This window comes from Denticeps clupeoides, chromosome 2 (genome assembly GCF_900700375.1).
Source record: "Denticeps clupeoides chromosome 2, fDenClu1.1, whole genome shotgun sequence".
NCBI lineage: Eukaryota > Metazoa > Chordata > Actinopteri > Clupeiformes > Denticipitidae > Denticeps > Denticeps clupeoides.
In genome coordinates, this window is record NC_041708.1 from 4,666,508 (window position 1) to 4,687,174 (window position 20,667).

The 20,667-nt window shown below is 41.2% G+C and overlaps 1 protein-coding gene across 1 annotated transcript in view; it reads left to right on the forward strand.

Moving 5' to 3' along the window:
• The window catches only part of rgs7b (regulator of G protein signaling 7b), a 79,184-nt gene that overhangs the window by 18,229 nt on the left and 40,288 nt on the right, over positions 1-20,667 (forward strand). Inside the window, exon 3 of the mRNA XM_028966996.1 lies at positions 15,291-15,387. Coding sequence (XP_028822829.1) covers positions 15,291-15,387 — 97 coding nt within the window. The remainder of the gene's footprint in view (positions 1-15,290; positions 15,388-20,667) is intronic.

The following is a 20,667-nucleotide window of genomic DNA, read 5'->3' on the forward strand; positions in this document are numbered from 1 at the left end:
CTCCCAGTCATCTAGCATCACAATTTGGTCCCCTTACTCACGGGGGACCTCAGTTCCTCACACTTTTTATCACATCAGCATATGGCTCACCGTTCACCCCTTTCACTTGCTCAGCAGAAATGCTCAAAAATAACAGGTGATTTTAAAACATTTTTCTGACTATTATGATTTGGTGAATTTATTTACTAATGAAATGTGTGTAAAATTGGTAAATGCCACTGTACTCACCACATTCAGAACGATGATATTATGGATGTTCATAGTCATACTATATTTTAGTATTGGTGGATAACATTTTTTATTTGGATAAAATGCCAAATATATTGTTTTTAGAGGCTTGGAAGAATGAACAGTCAAGTCACCTTTGCTATTTTGACAGTCTGATCCATAGGAATAATAGAATTAGAGCAAAAGATTGGAACCCAGTCGCCTCATATCTATCTCAGAGTCAGGTAAGATCGCCCGGTGCTGGCGAGCGCAGGGGGTAAACCTTTCTAATTCCAGATGAGGATAGCCCGGCTGATATTGGCTTTAGTCGACCCCCACCAGATGAGCTCCAAATCGGCTTAGAGATGGGAGATAGTGAGTGGGGACTCCAGGGGATTGAGCATGTGAGGCAGCACATGTGGAGACTCCAGGGAACCACGTTGTTCTCTTCTTATTTTTTATGCTTGAATTTGTTCCTCCCTAGAGTACCTGGAGATTGTCTGTCTATTGGAAAATGCCTCTCTCTCTCCTCCTTTTGCTCTCTCTGACATTGACACTGGTAACTTCTGGTGAAAAGGGAAATTTATCAGACAAAACAACATAATTTTTGGGATGTACCCTATAATTTGATGGTGTGGTGGTGGCCTAGCGGTTAAGGAAGCGGCCCCGTAATCAGAAGGTTGCCGGTTCAAATCCCGATCCGCCAAGGTGCCACTGAGGTGCCACTGATCAAAGCACCGTCCCCACACACTGCTCCCCGGGCGCCTGTCATGGCTGCCCACTGCTCACTCAGGGTGATGGGTTAAATGCAGAGGACAAATTTCACTGTGTGCATCGTGTGCTGTGCTGCTGTGTATCACATGTGACAATCACTTCACTTAAACTTAAACTTAATTAACCACAATAATCTTTTCTTTAAAGCATATTGTTGAAATAGTAGCTCAAAGAGGTTTGGCCCTACCTAACACAATGGATTATTGTTCATATTCAGAAGATAGTCTGATTGTTTCAGTGTCTACAAACACAAGTTTACCTTTGTCTCATGCTTCATACATCTCAAATGCAATAGTTTTTTCCATTCCTAAATTGGTATCAGTTTAGATGACATTACAAACCATTCCACACTAAATCCAATATGCAACATCCATCTGTAGTTTAAATCCATTTAAATCAATTTATTTTGAAGCACTCTGCTATTGATTTCTGATATTGGTATCAACTGAAATGTAATACTGAAAAGACTGGAAGAGAAAAAAAGAGGGGCACATTCATAAAAATTCAATACAATTTTTGAAAGTGAGATACACTGTGAGATACTGTACAGCAAGCAGTGCTATAGATACAGATTCACTCTGTATCAACTCATTCCTGACTTTCTTTGTAATTGACATCCAAATGGAAGTGGGTAAATGCATGTTAAGACAAGTTGTGCCAATTAAATTAGTTCATTGACTTGCCTTTTGTCCAGTAGCACAGGGGGTTAAATGTGCAGTATGTTGCACCCTCACCTTCCCTTTTGAAGGCTTGCATTAGAAACTATGGTGCCATGCCGTAGCTTCGTGTAGTTGTTAATATTGTGTAAGGCACAATACTACTGGAGCAGTATTTCCCATGCATGACACTGCTGCTGTCACTTTGGACCATTTTTATAAAATATGGCCAGCATGAAGAGGGACAAGTCCCATTTAAGGTGACCTGATGTCCTCTTTTTCCCAGACATGCTCTCTTTTTGAAACCTGGAAAATGCGTCTGGCCAAAGTTTTAGAATTGTCCGGGTTTTTGTTCACGTAATGGGCATAAAATTGTTACTATCTTAAACATCTGTTCACTTCCACTTGCATTAGTGAATTAAGGAGATGAGTGAGCATGGACTGGGGTAAGCTAGAGAGCAAAGTAAATATACAATATATCTGTCTGCCTGTCAATTTTGTCCTTATTTCACTCAAAAATGTATCGCAAATTTTGAGAAAACACACCACATATTATGTAATTTTAATCAGCCAAATCACCAAAAGAAACTGTGAAATCCTGGGGGACTAAATAGTATTTGGGCTAATACTTGAATTTTGTGTTTGTGATAATAGAGACCCTTTAAGGTCTAAACACTGCACCTTTAAGCTGTTGACTGTGGTCGGGTGTGGTACAGATGGCATCACAGTTGTGTTTCTCAGAGCCCACTCCGACTGGGTGCTTCCCGGCGGGCTCTATGGGAGGGAAGAGATGGTTTGCCGATATCTCCTCGGGTCTTCTTGAAAGAGGCATTCATCTGGCTGCGGCTTTCAGCTTGTTACCCGTTGCCGTGGAACGGCTCCCGGTCTGTTTGAGCTTCAGATTGTCATGGGAACGGCTGACCAATCGCCATGCATGAATGCCATTCCGTTTTCTGTGTCATATGCTTCCCATCAGCCCTTGAGTGTGAAAGAAAAAACCAGAGTGACATGGAGCGCAGTCACTTAGCTTGTATTTCACTATCACACTGTGAAGTGTCACTCGGGATCCCACTGTCAATGACTGTAAAGAGAAATCAGAACATAATACAATGACCTGCCAATCAAAACCCACAGTGCTGTTAAAGACCTGCCAACAGTCTGGCAATTTCTAATTGGACCCTCTGTAACCTTGGGCTGTCATGATATTAAAATAATGAAGTTGCCGATTACAAATGAATGAATTACCCTGAAAGTACATTTTGGAATGTGAGAACACTTGTTATTCTTCAACAATTGTCAGTGGGTGGATATTGTGCTTGTCAAGAGTATAATTCTGTAATATGGGTGGGGCCAATCCATGTGGTCACAAAATACATTTAGTTCATTTTAAACAGAATTGTTTTATTAATGCTTGGGGGTGTGATTTTGGCAGTTTTTAATACTATTGCTTGTCACAAATCAAGTGGTCTTCAGCCAACTGTCAAAACAGCTCCCATGTCAAAAATGATCTTGCATAAAGACAAATCAAAGAAAGAAAGAAGCATTTGTGAATGAAAAAGCATCAAATTACTGTAATAATTGCACAAACTTTAAATGTACTCATAGTAAATGTGCATGATTGTTAGGCCGTAACAGACAGGAGAAAACATGTTGTGTTAGATGTGTTCATAAAATGTATTTATTGACTTGAATGTCAGGGTCTTAACAAAGCTTGGTCAATTGCCATTAATGCATGAATATATGCAGTCTTTTTGACTGAATGTCAAGTGGCTTGAAACAAAGCCAGAATGTTGTGATGTAACACCAAGAGTGAAATGAAATGTCAGTGCAATTTTTTTTCATATTTATAACCAAGAAAGGTAACAATAGGTTTTATGTCTCTTATTTTTGTCTCCATGTTCTCATGATGTCCAGTAGAGAACGATGTGCCTATATGGAAGCGTCACTCGTTTTAATGAAGTCATGGTGTGCCGGCTATCTCTGGCACTTTGACGAGGGATTGTGGCTCGCTTTGTCCTGGAATCCCTCATAATGATCATCCTCTGGCTGAGACACTGGTGTTAAACACCAGCAGAGGCCCTAATGGTGATTGAACGCCATTATTTCGAGGAGATAAGAATTTTTTATTTTGAGCACGGAACGTCAGGGAAATTGTTCGAGGGCGAGACAGAGAGAGGCTGTGGGATGATGTGTTCTTGCTGTTTGCGGCAGTCTTATTTATTTCCTTTTTTGCGGCTCTGGGGTTTGACACAGAATGCATACGCCATTATTATTTCTTTTCCCTTTATTTCTCTCGATTAATAAATATGTGTGACTGAACTGGCAATCAAAATGCCTCCAAATGACAGATTAAAAAATATTTAATATTTAATATTTAAGCCATTGATCTCACTGTTCTATGAAGCATACTTTTAATCAGTTGTATGTTAGAAATGGGCGAACTGTTCCTTTGCCAGAACGAGATGACTGTGGAAGCAACATGCAGCTATGAAAATGGCATAAAAAAGAATGACAATGTTCCCTGTTATTGTGAGTGGCCCTAGAATGCGACAAAAATCATGAATACGGACCTATGGGGCAATGTCTTTTCAGTATAAGTGTGCGGAATAAAGAGCTCACAGACACCCCCCCCCCCCCCCCCCCCCCCCCCTCAATTATGGAATAGGATTACTGATAAATTAAATAATTCCGTTAATACGAATAATTTAAGAATAATTGACCATTAATTGGTATATTTTGTGCAAATATTTATGTTATTTATAAATTTGATGTTGATATGGCCAGGCTGTATCTTTGCTCTGATGTTGATGATAATTACATTACAACAAGGTGTTTATTATATTAGTATCTATAAAATAGAATATTGAGATTATAAATATTCAACATTGTTGAATATTGTGGGTAGTAGTAGCCTAGTGGGTAACACACTCACCTATGAACCAGAAGACCCAGGTTCAAATCCCGCTTACTACCATTGTGTCCCTGAGCAAGACACTTAAACTTCAGTTGCTCCAGGTGGGGACTGTCCCTGTAACTACTGATTGTCGCTCTGGATAAGGGTGTCTGATAAATGCTGTAAATGTTTAACTATATAAACATACAGAAACTATAGATGATTGCTTTCAAGCTATCTGTATGTTGGAGAAGAGGAACTTACTACTCAGTCAGTCCTTTTTTTATTTAAAAAGGGGAAAAGCCCATAGCAATGATTGACCTCCCTCATAATCATAGGGCTGCGAACATATATCCCCCCATAGCTCGTCAGCATGAAACCAGTGGTGTAATTTGTAACTGTAGATTCCATTAATGAGCACGAGCATGGTTTGAAAGAAAAAGTCTGATGGATGGACAGAACGCCATCCACTGTATAGCTTTTCAGTCTTTCATAAGAAATGTTCAGTTTCATGTAAAATCTACAGGGCATATTCATCAGACATGTTTCATTAATTTGGAAACATTTTTCCAGGGTAGATGGGGCCAGGCATTCAATCTTTAAGTTCTGAAATAAATCGCCTGCTCTGCCTTTCAGTTTGATCAATAAAGTGTCCACTGGTAACAGAACAAGCCATACTTGGCCACTTTTGTTGGGATTTCAGGGCAATTTTTGTCATTATTTGGTCCATGCACTAGTGGTGTTATCGCACTGGGGTGGCTAGCATGAGCTTGTGCACTGGGAGTTCTAAACTAGCATGCGTGTGTCCATATGATGTAGTGCTTAATATGTTTTTGTACAAATATTACAGTTTTATTCAAAATATAATTTTTTTAAAATAAAATATTGATTTTATTCAAAAAACGTAAACACGCCACCTGAGACAGGTAAAATCTCCTTTGACTGATCCTCCTCCGACCAGTACCGCGCCCGCGTGAGGACCCATGTGAGGGCCCACGTGGATCTCACGAAAGTCGTGGTGGTCGCTTGCTTGGTGAACCTCTCCCACAGGCGGCACTCTGGTGATCCTTGCTGGAGTCTGCTCCTGTTGAGACTTAAAAAGAGACAAAAAAGAGGCATGTTACTTAGCTTTAATATTAATACAATGTAGGACAGCCAGTGTGTCCTTATAAAGGACCCAATAATATTTCACAATAGCTGTTATAAGCTATGAGAACTGACTGTAATGCATGTTTTACTGTTAGATACTCTAGATTCTAATAGAAGAAATTAGTTTTGATCCACACACCTTTTCATTTATGTAACATATCGTGCCTTCCATACCTAATACTTAACACATAAGGCCATTGAAAATAGGGTCTGGGGTCTGTGAAGATCTTATTAAGCCTACATACTACTGTGCAAACTACTCTACTTTTTCATGAATCATTGACTTTAATGTGTGTTTAGATGCCCCCACTTTACTCAAAGGACCCTAATTAAACTTTACTTTATAAAAAAGAACACAATGAACGGATCCCTTTTCTCTTTTTCACAGGGTGATTAGGACTTCATATGACTTAGGAGCTTAAACCACAGCCAGTATGGACTTAAATTGAATTGATTTTAGTGATGTCGATGTTGGGGGAGGAAGATGGCTACTCATTGACAATGTGGGGTATTCTCTTTGAAAGAGCCTGGAATGCAACCCCTGCAAGAATTTTTGGATCACATAGTTTCCGCAGTGGTGTCCTAGCAGATAAGGAAACAGCCATGTATTCAGAAGGTTGCCGGACCGAAAATCTCGATCGGCCAAGGCACCACTGAGGTGCAAGTGAGCAAAGCACCGTCCCCAAACACTGCTCCACGGGTGCCTGTCATGGCTGCCCACTGCTCACCAAGGGTGATGGTTAAAAGCAGAGGACACATTTCGTTGTGTCACCATGTGCTGTGCTGCAGTGTTTCACAATGACAATCACTTCACGTTTATAGTTTCTTCTTCTTTTTTTCTTTTGCGCCATTTATTATAAAAATGATTTTTTCAGTTATTTTTTAAAACCCATTTAGACTCCAAACATTTAGTTTTTTAAGCCTTGCTGACAAATGGTTAATCTCTGTATTCATCATAACTTCTTTATCAAGTATTTTGCACACTTTCAAGGCCGAATGGGCTACGTGAGCATCGAGTAAAGGTTAAACACACTGGCGTCGGTGTAGATGAAGGTCGAGAACAGATTCATTTATAATATTATGTCAGTAATTAACACCATTACACTTGCTACACACCAGCAATGAGGTGATATTGACAATTTGATGAAGGAGATTATTATGGGGCCTAAACTCTTTTAGAAAGACATCCAGTTTGACCTCAGTTAACTGTCTCACCCAAAGGACCACGACTTTTTACAACACTTGTTCCATCAGCAACCAAGCCCTCCAAGAAGGTCCACTCAGGTCCATGAAGGTCCTGGAAATGTTGTCTAGTATCAGGAAATCTAAGATATCTAAATAAAAGAAAAAAAAAGGGAAGAATATTTTGGAGCCAATCCAATGTCAATTGTGTTGTTCACACTGTATTTTTTGTTGTTGTTGTTGTTGCTAAATTCAGTTTTGTGCATGAAGTCTGCGTGATTCGAGTCATTGTTGGGCCTCTGTGCTCTCTCTGACTCAGACACACAACGACCTGCATCGTGCTTTTATGTAGAGAGATTTTTTTGCACTCTTACTGAAAAAACAATTAAGCATCCGATTTGTATAATCTATTTGCATTTATGGCATTTATCAGATAACTTACAATCAGTAGTTACAAATAGAGTGACTTACAATCAGTAGTTACAGGGACAGTCCCCCTGGTTACTTGCTCCACACCACAAAGTCACAGATTCAAACCCCACTTACTACCATTGTGTCCCTGAGCAAGACACTTAACCCTGAGTTGCTCCAGGGGGACTGATTACAAGTCGCTCTGGATAAGGGCATCTGATAAATGCCATGAATGTAAAATGTAATAGCATGAAAAACACTCACCTTACAGGCTATGCTGTATTCACAATAAAGCTGTGCAGCTGTGGCTCTTCAGGGAGTTGATCAGGACAATTCATGGTTCATGGTTTTTGTCTCTCATGTGTTAAAGGAAAGCACCTTCTGTTTGAGGAAATGTAGTACTAAACCATTTTTTGTTGCAGATTTAAATGATGTCATTGCTGCGCAAAGTGTTGAATCGCCACTCATGCTGGCGTATGTTGGATCAGAGGATTCTCTTGCTTCTTACGCAAGGCCTCCTTCTGCTTCCCGTGCTCTGATTGCTGTCGACTATAATGGGGGCTGGAGCTTGGTGAATATTTTCTTTTTGTTTATTTTGTGTAATTCTCTCATCCAGAGCACTTTCGATTCACATAATTTCCGCGCAAATTTAAATACGTGTACGGAAGGAAGGAGCATTACTGGATTGGGAATGTTCTGCTAATCTTCTGCTAATATGTTTTTTACTTTTGTAATCACAAAACATGACATGATGTTTTAAACGCACTTGCTAGTTCCGTTAAAATGTATGTTGTATGCGGATATGTATGCATGCATAATAGCAGATGTCATATTTTTTTGGCAGATGTCACATATTTGGCCACTTTGGTAGTGTCAGGAACAAATTTTGCCTTTATGTACTTCATGTTGCAATTATGCGTTTCGAACACATGAACAGTCATACAAATGTTGTGTGAATTAGTGGGAAACTAGTGAGATTACCTGATTTGACAAGTTGTCACCTGTTTTGTTAACATCATATGCAGCAGCTTTTATTCATAAAACAATATGTCACAGGGACCAAACATGGCGAGGAAGGAGGCATATGCACGAGACAGGGGATTTATTACATGGAGCACACGACATGGCACCTGACGGCGAGCAGACAGGGCAGCTTTATACACTTATACACATGCGAAAACAATCAGGAAGCTTAATAACTCAAAACGAACATGAAATTCCGGTCCGAAGCACGAATCCGGAGTAGCCCCTTCCCCTTTTGAGAGGTTGTACATTTAAATGCAGGATTCGTCATTATCGTGATTTTCCTAGCTTCGAACTAGGATACTTTTGTAGGTAAAGGGAGAATTAATGAGCTTTAATGTGCCTTGTAGCAATATTTGTAAAAGTGAGGTTCACACTTTGATGATTAAGTACCAAAGTTGCTAATGAACCTGTTTTAAGTAAAAGAGCAGGACAGAAACCTGCATTTCCTCTCAGTTACAGAACTTGCTTCCTTATTCCTGCACAAAGCACTCTTTTCTACAAATCTGGCAACGTTCCTCTCCAGGCGTACAAGAAGAACAAAATGTACGCCAGGCCTACACGTTTCCTCCGCCAGCTCAGCTGGTGGTGTTTCCTCAGGTTACGTGAATTTATCTCTGCTTCCATCGCATCACGCATGTGATGAATATTTAAATCTTGATGCTCTCTCACAGCGCGTGATGCGCTTTGTGTAAATCGCTCTCTTTCGTTGTTCCTTTGGAATTAGATTACTGTAGAACGTGAGCTGCACTGGCTGAAAGCACGGTGATTTGCAGAAGATTGAAACCATTGAATCATTTGAATAGTGAAAGTATGAAACAGGAAGTGAATAGATTAAATCTTTCATTACTGCACCTAATTTAATTGGTTAACCCTCGCCAGGTTAATTACTGAATTTACCTTTTTACTGATATTAAAATATTAAGCTCGGTAGCCTGTGTGTTGAAATGCAACCTAGAGCACAGGTGCACGCGGCTCACAATTGCCTTGCTTATGAGTGCGAGTGAATTCATGCACGTGCGTCTGAGTGTGCGGTATAAATGCATGTTTGTGTGTGTTTGGGTGCGATTGTGATCGCATGTGCTGCCGTTGACTCAGAGAACGGGAGGGTGGGGGTACGCCTCTGTGTCTGCCAGGCAGATTGAAAGTGGGCTGCTGAATAAAAATACACAGTTGCAGCCGTTGCAGCCTCTCTGTTTTAATGCATTTCATTTGGACTGGCCAGACTGACTTGCTGACTGTTGCATTTGAACAATGTTTTACACCTTTTACCTTTGGCCGATTCTCTGGATTATTAAGCCAAAATGCTTATAACAAATATCTCTAAAATGTATACTTTTACTTGTCCTAATATTTAAGATGGGTACTCAATGTATTTCAATGTATTTAAAAAACTGCAGGTTTTGCAGACATTTGAAACATGGTTACCTCTCTCGATGTAAAATTTTAACTAATTTCAATGAAATTCAAGGCAAATTGTTATCATAGCCCAGACATTCAAAGTTCAGTGTATATATATGTTCTATTGAATAGTGAATAAGTCTTAATTAAAATATTCATACAATGCAAAGTTTGAACTCTTAGTCCTGGCTATCATATGTTGAACTTAACCGTGTCCCGTGCATCACATGGCAAGTTTTCAACACGACAAGTACTACATGCATGTCACACTTGTTCAAAGTTCTGACCACTAGTTATGGGAATAAAGTAACTTGTGTTATCAAAATGCCCCATGCATCATGTTGACAATCGTCTCTTTGCTCACCGATTTATGCATGAGCTGACATAGATAAATACTAATTTATCTGTTTGGATGATTTTAGTGAACAAGGTGAATGGGACAGTTTTGCCTTTCTGAGAATGACCTCTGACCAATTGAGGGTCATTTTTGGTAAAGGCAAACCTGTGAGTTGGAGGTGGATTGGAGATCCACAGGGACAACCAGGTTGTTCTGAACGTCCGTGTTTTATCCATCTAATTATGTACAAGCTTCTCAAAGGCACATTTAGAACAAGCTTTATTATGGCACTCGGGTGGAAATGAATTAGCCTGAACAGCGCTGTGGGAATTACCTCAGGGCCGTCCCAGGTTGGATGACATGAAAAGTTTTTGCACTTTAATAATAAATGTTGCCGGTGAAGGTCACTGAAGTGACTGAAGAGTGGTTTAGAGCTCAGTTCAGTTTGGTTTTCTGAACATCAGGTAATAGATGTGTCATATAACCAGCCAGACAAACCTATCCCAATCCTGTGGACCCTTCAAATGACAATTTTATGCTCCATTAAAATATTTTGCAATGTGCTGTGGTACAGATTTAAAGGGTGGCAGTTTGTAAATACAAAGGTTATGGCTGAACACATGAAAATTTAACAAGGCTATGGGGGCATTTGCATGTTCATAACCAGTGAGCCATCTAGGGGTGATTCCTTAAATGGCAAGAAATATCAATAAGCATCCGCAAAGTAGATAATTTAGTACTTGTTTATGCCTATTTATTTCTGTCAAAATTAACGGACATATATTGTCAGACGTGAAAAAATATGTCTTATTATTTATTAATTAAAAAGAGAGTCTAGCAAGGCAATGGAAAAATGGCATGCACGTATTCAAGCCAATGTTCAACTGAAGTGAAATTGAATACATATTTTGTGACTAGCCTAAATGCAACTTTTCTTACAAGAGGAGTCCAGGCAGGGGTTGCATAAAGGCAGGACAGTCTGTTGTGAATGGATCATTTGAGGTCTGCATCCCTCTCCCCCTCGTCCATTTTTTTGAAGGCGAGCACGGGAACAGGCCTCTGAACTAATCTGCTGCCCCGCTCCAGTGTTTGCCCCTGATGGCGAGCGACTTGCACACGCTGTTTGATCGTGTTGAATGTCCAGATGCTGGATGCTCCTTTCGCCTTCATTCATTTATTATCAGGCTGCCGTGTTGCCTGCCTGGTTTTGTTACTTCACTCGTGATACAGGTGCTGGTGAGGAAAGTTGTTCTCGCCGCAGCTCGTAGCAGCCATCAGCAGCCGATGTTTCCACTCCATATGGTGGAACAGATGTCTGAAACAGGAGGAGGAATTAAAATGAGGCATATTCAAAATGGTCCCATCAGTGCAGAGGCGCTGAATATTCATTTGTTACTTTGCGTCACCTGAGAATGCACCCTGAAGTGTTTTTTTTTTTTTACACGGACTCCACTCCATTTGATTCTGAAACATTAATGTTAACAGCCCTAAACCCAATATGCACTAATATTTTGAGGTAAACTCATGTGATGGACTTCATTATGTCTACCGTATATAGGATGGTAGTAGCCTATGAACCTGAAAGTGAAAGTCGAGTGATTGTCATTGTGAAACACTGCAGCACAGCACACCGCGACACAACGAAATGCATCCTCTGCTTTTAACCATCACCCTTGGTGAGCAGTGGGCAGCCATGACAGGCCTCCGGGGAGCAGTGTGTGGGGACGGTGCTTTGCTCAGTGGCACCTCAGTGGCCTCAGTATCTAAGAGGCAGATAGAGAGAATTTTTTAGACTGAAGGCAATTTAGGTGTAATTAGTAGCTGTATAGACATCATACATACAGACAGGCACACAGACACACGGCATCCACACACATAGATATTACTAAAAAACTAAAAAGAAAAACAAAACAAAGGAAGGTGTCAATTCCAAAATCTTTGCATGTCTAACCAACATCTCGTCTTGGATGGCAGCCCATCACCTCCAACTCAATCCCACCAAAACTGAACTAATAGTCATTCCAGCAGATTCTTCACCACATCAGGATCTTGCTATTTACCTGGACAACTCATAGCTCTCTCCTTCTACAACAGCCCGCAACCTTGGCATAACAATAGACAACCAACTTTCCTTCTCAACTCACATCAGCAATCTTTCCCGCTCATGTAGATTCCTTCTCTGCAATATCAGACAAATCCGCCCTTATCTGTCAACCCAGGCCACCCAACTACTGGTTCAGTCCTTAGTAATCTCACGACTGGACTACTGTAACTCCCTTCTAGCTGGTCTACCACTATGTACCATCCGACCTCTACAACTAATACAAAATGCAGCAGCACGACTAATCTTCAACCTTCTTAAATTCTCCCACACCACCCCTCTGCTACGCTCCCTCCACTGGCTCCCAGTAGCTGCACGCATCAGGTTCAAAATACTGATGCTGGCCTAAAAAGCCAAACATGGAGTAGCACCATCCTACCTCACAGCCCTTATTACACCTCACACTGCACCTTGTATACTCCGAGCCTCCAGTACTGCTCGCCTGGTCCCTCCATCTCTGAAGGTAAAAGGAAGACGCTCATCTAGACTCTTCTCTGTCTTGGCCCCTCGGTGGTGGAATGAACTTCCCCTCGAGGTCAGAACAGCTCAGTCACTGAGCACCTTCAAACGACAGCTCAAGACCTTCCTATTTAAAGAATATTTAGATTAAATTATAATTTTCTTGTTGTCGAACTTTGTGTACAGAATCTACAACAGAGTGAATAAAATAGATGTATTCATAGTTGGGGTCCTAGTGAATTGATCTCTTCATTGCACGTTAAGCACGTTGTAAGTCGCTCTGGATAAGGGCGTCTGCCAAATGCCGTAAATGTAAATGTAAATGTAAATATAATCATCACAAAAATGTTATGATTTTCAATGCATGAAAATGGCGCCAGTTTTTTTGCTGTAGTGTGCTTGTTTACAAATGGTAAAAAAATAATAATGCCATGATGCATTGTTAAGTACAACTGCAAACGTTTTTCTGTTCTACTGAATGTTGCAGCTTTATTAATCTTGTATTATTTTATTTTCTGCACTATGTGCAGTACAAATATGGTCTGATGTAATTGGTTACTATTGTTCTGTGTTATTTAGGGGCGTGTCTTTTACATTTATGGCATTTATCAGACGCCCTTATCCAGAGCAACTTTCAATCAGTATTTACAGGGACAGTCCCCCTTGAGCAACTTAGGGTTAAGTGTCCTGCTCAGGGACACAATGGTAATAAGCGGGATTTGAACCTGGGTCTTCTGGTTCATAGGCGAGTGTGTTACCCACTAGGCTACTACCAATGTTATAGGGGAGGGGTGGGAAATTCTCTGGGTGGAAAATGCATGTCACGTACGATACGATGGTATGATATGCAGTGATATGCTTATGATGGCATAAGGGTACAAATTTCAGATTTCGTCTGAGCTGCCGCTCTCTGAACGGCCAAAGCGCTCTTTACACATATTGCCATTTCTAGCCACTGCAGGACCATAGACAGGCAAAGGGAACTCATTTATTATGAAATATTCATAATAGGGGACCTTTAAAGATGTTTTTTCTAAATCTGGATTTCATGTCTGTGTCTACATACGTAGGAATTTATGGAAAAAGTTGGTGTCTTTTGGAAGTCTGGTTTTCATTGCTGAGATTGAGATATAGTGTAGGTAACAGAAGAAAACCAGAAAAGCAGCTTAAGGCCGGGACCTGGAACACCGCGACAGGAGACTGAACCGAGTGTTTGCTTCAGTGGGACAATTGAGGGGGGAACGTGGAGATATCGAAACCTCACACCTGCACTTCCTGGATCCCGGCCCCCTGCTCTGAGGATGCTCAGGGATTCTCAGTGGCCAAATGTCATTTATTTTAGGAGATTAGGCAGGGAGGGATTTTCTGCTTCCTCTGGTGCTTCATGCCATATCTCGGATTTGGGTAACAGGAAATGTCTGTGGAAGAAAGCTTTTCCTATAATTTAAGAGATACACTCTCAAAAAGACACCTTGTCCCTTAAGAAAAAATTATGTGTAGAATGTTATCAGGTTAAGTGGTTTGGAGGTAAAAGCTTTTTTAAATATTCAGTTTCACTGTAAACAATAAACCCCACAATGCTGGATCCAAGAATTCCTCATCGGATCAGAAAAAACATATAAACATAAATATTTTACATTTATATATATATCTACATTATGTAACATTACATTACCAATACCAATTGTAAGCAATACCAATACCGCAGAGTCAGGTAGCTCCATCTAGTGGCACTTCCTCATATGACACCGGCTATTGACTGGCTTTTGCAACTTAAGATAATTTGTATGTTCTGTTTAGTTTTTTTTTTTTTCTATGTGTAAATTATTAATAAAGATTATCAAATAATCATCTAACTGACATCAGTCAGTGCAGTGGAAGAGTGTAGAATACACTCTGATGGACATTATATAAAAGATGTTTTTTCTATTTACCTCTACATTCCACCTTGATGCGTAAAAGCCATGTTTTCCTCAGTGGAGGATCCACATTCCCCCAGAGAGGGTGGTAAAGATCACGCAGCACTTAAGGGCACAGAGTGCTAAAGACGAAGATGAACGACAGTGTCCCCTGAACTACCGTGAGGTGGTGTCCTCAGAGGAGGTTTTTTTTTTGCCCCCTGAGGTTCTTTGATAATGTTCTGAAGGTTTTTGATTTTTCTTGTATACGTCGGAGAAGGCTGTGGTATCATTGGCTGTGCAGTCAATAAATACATTAGAGCCCTCCGTCCTCTGCATCCTGAGACCCCTTTAACCATTATCTGATCTGTGCTGGACAATGATATCCCCTGTGAATACCAATGAGGACGATTTATACTCTCACGCCGCCAAACACACCCCTGGCTTTAGCACGCTCAGCTTGGCGGCTAATAGTCTTTGTTGAACTAATCCGCAGTGAGCAGGGCTGACACCGCGTTGTGTCATTAACTGTGGAGTACAGCGAGTAATTTAAATGCTGAAATAAATGAAGCATCTGTCATTAGTGTATTGGTTAATTGGTGTAGAGTCATTCCGAGTGATTCACTAAACAGAGGCCATGCAGCATATATATAAAATAAAAATGTGCCGAGGGGTGTGGAAGCTGCAACACAAAGAAAAGTGTCACAACTGCCGCAGAGGCCGTGCATGGTGCTAATTAGCAGATCCGAGGGCTGATTCATTAAGAGTCCATTGTTTTCTCTGCCTTTGTTTTTTGCAGATGGAAGATATTATAGCACGCATGCAGGAGGAAAAAAACGGCATCCCCATCCGGACGGTGAAGAGTTTTCTGTCCAAGATCCCAAGTGTCTTTTCAGGTAAGAAGAATAATATTGGGAACGTACAGCATTCAGTGATTAAATTAGGGCTGTTCAATATATTTACAGTGTATTTGGAGTATGAATATTCAGATTCACAAATTTTAAGAACCTGGAAGCCAGCGGTTAAATATAAAACAAAACAAACAAATAAATGTAAAATAGTAAGTTAAATATTAGGCAATATTGTTCTTGGTGAGACATAAATGTGAACATTTCACATTTTTCATGATAATAACTGGAAGATTCGGTCAAGGAATTGAGGGCACATTTTTCATTGATCTCAACTGAAACTAATTGTTATTGTATATGAGAAATTGCATTGGAAGTGGGACTGTCAAATTCTGATAATTTTAATTTTTTTTTTTTATACATTTTATTTTATACATGTAATGCCTCAGTGGTTTGAGAAGGGAGAGGCATAAACGCTCGACATGAGTGCAAAGGGTGACATTTAATAAACAGAAAAAAAACCCTACACACAAGCAGTGTAGCAAACACCAGACATCTCTGTCAGAATAATGCAGGACAACCTATGTGTCCTGCGATACGCTTATGAAGGAGCCAATAATCAGGTAACCGGGGCATCACAATATATTTCAAAATAAAAGTGAAATTTCACATGAATCGGACAGTAGACATGTTTTCTGGCATAACATTTGGGTCACTTGCAAACATTTCAGTCCTATTAAAATTGTGATCATCATAATAACACTGTCTCCCATGGGGACAGTGGTGGCCTAGCGGGTAAGGAAGTGGACCTGTAATCTGCCAAGGTGCCTCTGAGGTGCCACTGAGCAAAGCACCGTCCCCACACACTGCTCCCCGGGCGCCTGTCATGGCTGCCCACTGCTCACCAAGGTGATGGGTTAAATGCACAGGACACATTTCATTGTGGGCACTTTGTGCTGTGCTTGAATGCTTTACAATGACAATCACTTCACTTTTTAGGTTGTGAGTTTGAATCCTGGCTTTGTGTTGTTGCGGAATTCTCCGGTTCTCCGGTTTCCTCCCACAGGCCAAAGGCATGCGCACCAGGTTAATTAGCCACTCTAAATTGTCTATACGATTGGTGTGTGTGCCCTGCAGAGGGCTGGCGCTCCACTGGTGCTCCTCCCTGGATGTGTTCCCACCCTGAGGCTCCAGCAGCCGAGACTAGGACTACTTAGGATTAAGCCGGAAAGTGAGTGAGTGAGTGCTATTAATTTTGCAGTCCTGCATGCTGCATATTTAGACCCAAGGGTCACGCAGTGCACCCCCCCTGCAGCTAAGCTCGTGTGGTTGCTTCATAATCAACCTGTTCACGGATACAACAGTTGGTCAACACCAATTTGTCTTTTCATTTAGCCAAAGATCTCTGCAGCGATCCGTGGCTCATTTTTCAAATTAAAGCACGCCGCTGTCCGAGCACTGCGCATTTCACACCTCGCTTATTCTCACGGATCGAATATTTCATTAATCAAGCGCCCCCAAATGAATTACACTCTGTGCATGGTTATGGCCACTTATGTCCGGTTTACAGTGCAGCAGTGACCTAAGGAAATATGTCTACAAATATAAACAAAACAGTAGCGCTATTGAAGGTCAAAAGAAATTTGTTACTCAGGAGCTTCAAACCACGTCGGGTTTTTGAAAAGTGTGGGCACTAGTGTGAGTAGCATTATTGTAAAAGAATGTTTAAAATCATATATTTAATAAAATTGCATCCAAATGCTAGGAAGATTAAGCTTCTGTGTACAGTCATGCCAGCCACCCAGCACTAAGCATGAATGGGCAGAAACTGATGAGTGACTTCCGACCTTTACTCGCAACTGAACATGTTTGGCCCTGTTTACCCGTGAGGTTAGAGCTCGAAATAAAATTCCCTCTTCTGTTACATGCATAAAGTGTATGAGGGAGCTGCTTTCTTCCAAAACAGGTTAACCGTTTCCATTAATCTCACTCGTTTAATGAAAATCTCACTCGTTCTACTCTCCTTAGCCACTTACTCCTGTTACTCAGGGTCGCGGCTGCCTGGGGCACCGGGCGGGGACTCACGTAAGGAGGGGCACACCGTTCACTCGCACACTCACACCTACGGTCAATTTAGAGTCGCCAATCCGCGCCTGAGACAGGAGAACCTGGTGGAAACCTGCACCAACCCGGGGAGGGCATGTGAACCCATGCAAGGTCCGAGCCAGGATTCGAACTCACAACCTTGGAGGTGCGAGGCTAGCATAGATTATTTTAAAACGGTATTTTAGAATTATACTCCCAGTAAAATATAAAGATAGGACCTGTCTGAAGTATGAATTTAGATGGAAAAATCAGAATAGCTTAAATGTTTGAGACAGGCCTGTTTCCTGCTTTCTTGAACTTGGGTCAAGTTAAGACATAAAAATCAGATTGCTTGACAGGCTCTGGTCAGTTTGGACATTAAAAAAAGAACGGCTGTCAGGTCGGGCTCATTTACTCCTCTCTCGGACAGAATGCTTGACAGGTTCGGGTCAGGCTTCCTTTATTACTCCCTTGGACAGGCTGCGGTTGACTGCAGTGTGGACCGTTTTCGACCGGAGTCAGTGCTGTCAGCACACGTTTTATTGTAATGAGGCATGCATGCATTTTGTAACACACTGAGGTGCTTGAGTTAATGTGGCCTTTCAACCTGAGTCGCTCGGCCAGCTTATTCAAAGCTACCTGAAAGGCATATGGCTATAAATAGAGGGCTTGAAAAGCTCTGTGTGTGTGTACGCACTGCAGCACTCCGGCATTCCGGCAGTCTTTTGTGTGTGAAGGTACGAGGTGTTTAACATGAAGCTAGAGTGTGTGACCTGGAGCTAGGTCGGTCTGTTGTAGAGAGAAAGAGCGAGGAAGAGGGCCGTAGCCTAAACTTCACATGAAAATCAGAAGGCACTGATGTTAAGTTGTTAGGGGTGGTAGTAGCCTAGTGGGTAACACACTCATACTGAAGACCCAGGTTCAAACCCCACTTGCTACCATTGTGTCCCTGAGCAAGACACTTAACCCTAAGTTGCTCCAGGGGGGGACTGTCCCTGTAACTACTGATGATAAGTCTCTCTGGATAAGGGCGTCTGATAAATGCTGTAAATGTAAGCTTGGCGTGGGGCTAGTTCAGCAGCTGATGTCCTCATGAAAAATGAGAAAGACACCTGATCTTTAATGATGTTTGTGTGGGCATCTCCCATTTTGTAAAAACATAACGATCACGTTCTGCAGCACCAAATTAATTGCACACCAATATAAATGGTGGTCAGTGTGGTTCCAGGTTTACATCACGCGTGTTGGTGCCCCATCCGTACCACCACAGGTACGGATTGAAAATATGAAAAGTGCTATTTTAACGCAAAGTGTTATTTTAAATATTTTCTGACAATATTTTTAATGTATACATTTATGCTATATGTTGATGTATCTGTAAAAAAATTTTTTTATCCAATTTCCTGCTGCAGTGCCTTAGCTATGGGCACATGTTACCCTTTCAAAAACAGTAACATTTAAATTAACTAAATTCTAAAACACCATTTATGGTTGAATGGCTTATACGGCCATATGAATTTTATGCCATATGGCAGAGCCCTACATGAAAACATTTGAAACATTGGACTAAATGATTTCCATCCAGATTTTTTTAACAGTGCAGAGTCACTTTGCAGGCTGCAGCCTTTTCATTAATTCATTCAACAATGAGTTAAAAACGCAGCTCGCTTCTTTCCTTTAGGTTATGCAAGGTGGACTTATATAAGGGGTTTCAACAAACGCCAGTGAGAAAGGTGGATGTCTCTTGAAATGCTTTCATGAGGATGTGCTCTTTTTTCATCTTGTTCTTCCTCTTCCTCTTAATTTGGCACTGAGATGTGTCACCATGCTCTTTGAAGAGAGACGGATGACTGGGCCAGATCAGGTTCCTGTGGATTCCTGTTGAGTTGAAGAGGGTGGCATGACTCCTGTGGGAGGGGTGGGGACTCAGTACTTCTCGTTTTTTCACAGAAGAGGTGGAGGGATGATGCTCAGGGTTACATGTTTCATAATAAAGGATACCCATGCAAGACATAGAGCTAAAGGAGGCTTTATGTGTCTTTGCTTCAGCAAAAACCCAAACAGGCCAGGACTTGAGATTAAGAACACACAGACACATAAAAACACCTTTATTTTATTGTCCATTAGTATCTAAAGTGAAATCATATACTGACTAGTATAAATACTATATAGAAGTCAAAAGTTTGGATGCATCTACTCTGAGTCAGTTATGGGGACAGATGGAGGCCATTTTGAAGAATCAAATGTCAAAGAATCAAAGTACATTTTTACATTCATGACTACTTTGTTTATTATTGCATTTCATGAGATGAAATAAAAATGAGTGAATGATAAGAAAGTGGGTTAAACGCATATGACACAATTATTTTTTGCACCGTGTTGCAGTGTTTCACAATGACAATCCTTTCACTTTCATAAATGTTGGTTGGACATCCGTCCCCATTGTCTAACTTAAGGTGGTGGAGAGAAGCCAAGAGTGTGAAATGCTGCCATCAGAGCAAAAGCTCCCTGCTCCTAACTTTTTGCTGTGTTAGCTTTTTTTCTTCTTTATTACGTAACCTCAAGTTATGAGGTTACGTAACACAGAAGGCCCATCTCAGATCTCAGGTGAGCCCGTATATAGACCCGTCTCAGTTTGCTTACAGGGCTGAGGTTTGCATCGAAGGTTCCATCGTCTAGCTGCACCAGCGTGTGTACTCCAGCACTTTTACTCAAGTGCTGTTAACACAACGCTGCCCACACTGCTGGAGTAGAATCTTCAGGAGATGGAGGTAGACTAGACGCCTCTACCACTCTCCTCGACTAAGTCCATTTTACTGAGGTCCCCTCAATATATAAGAAAGCTTTTTTTGTAAAAAAAACTGCGTATACACGGGAGAGTTATATGAAATGTTGTTATCCACACGGAGACGCAAGAGAACTGCAGCACAACCACAAGCGTGTTATCCGCCGTTGTTTAAAAAAAAAAACAACCATTCTGGGTCCCCTGAAATGCAGATTCCATGTGGAGGCAAAGCCAGAAAGGATAGAGAAAACATTGTCGTGTGTAAAGGGCCTGAGTTAATATCTCAACAGTCCTTCAGAAGGAGTCTGCAGGGTGTGTTTATGGATGGCGGACCCTCCATTGAATTGCTCAGTCCGGCACAAGGCTCCGCTCTCCCATATTATCCCCCTCTGGCTCTGCGGGGACCCCCGAGGACTTGCTCTGTCACAACTCAATCCGACTAAAAAAAAACAGAGGTT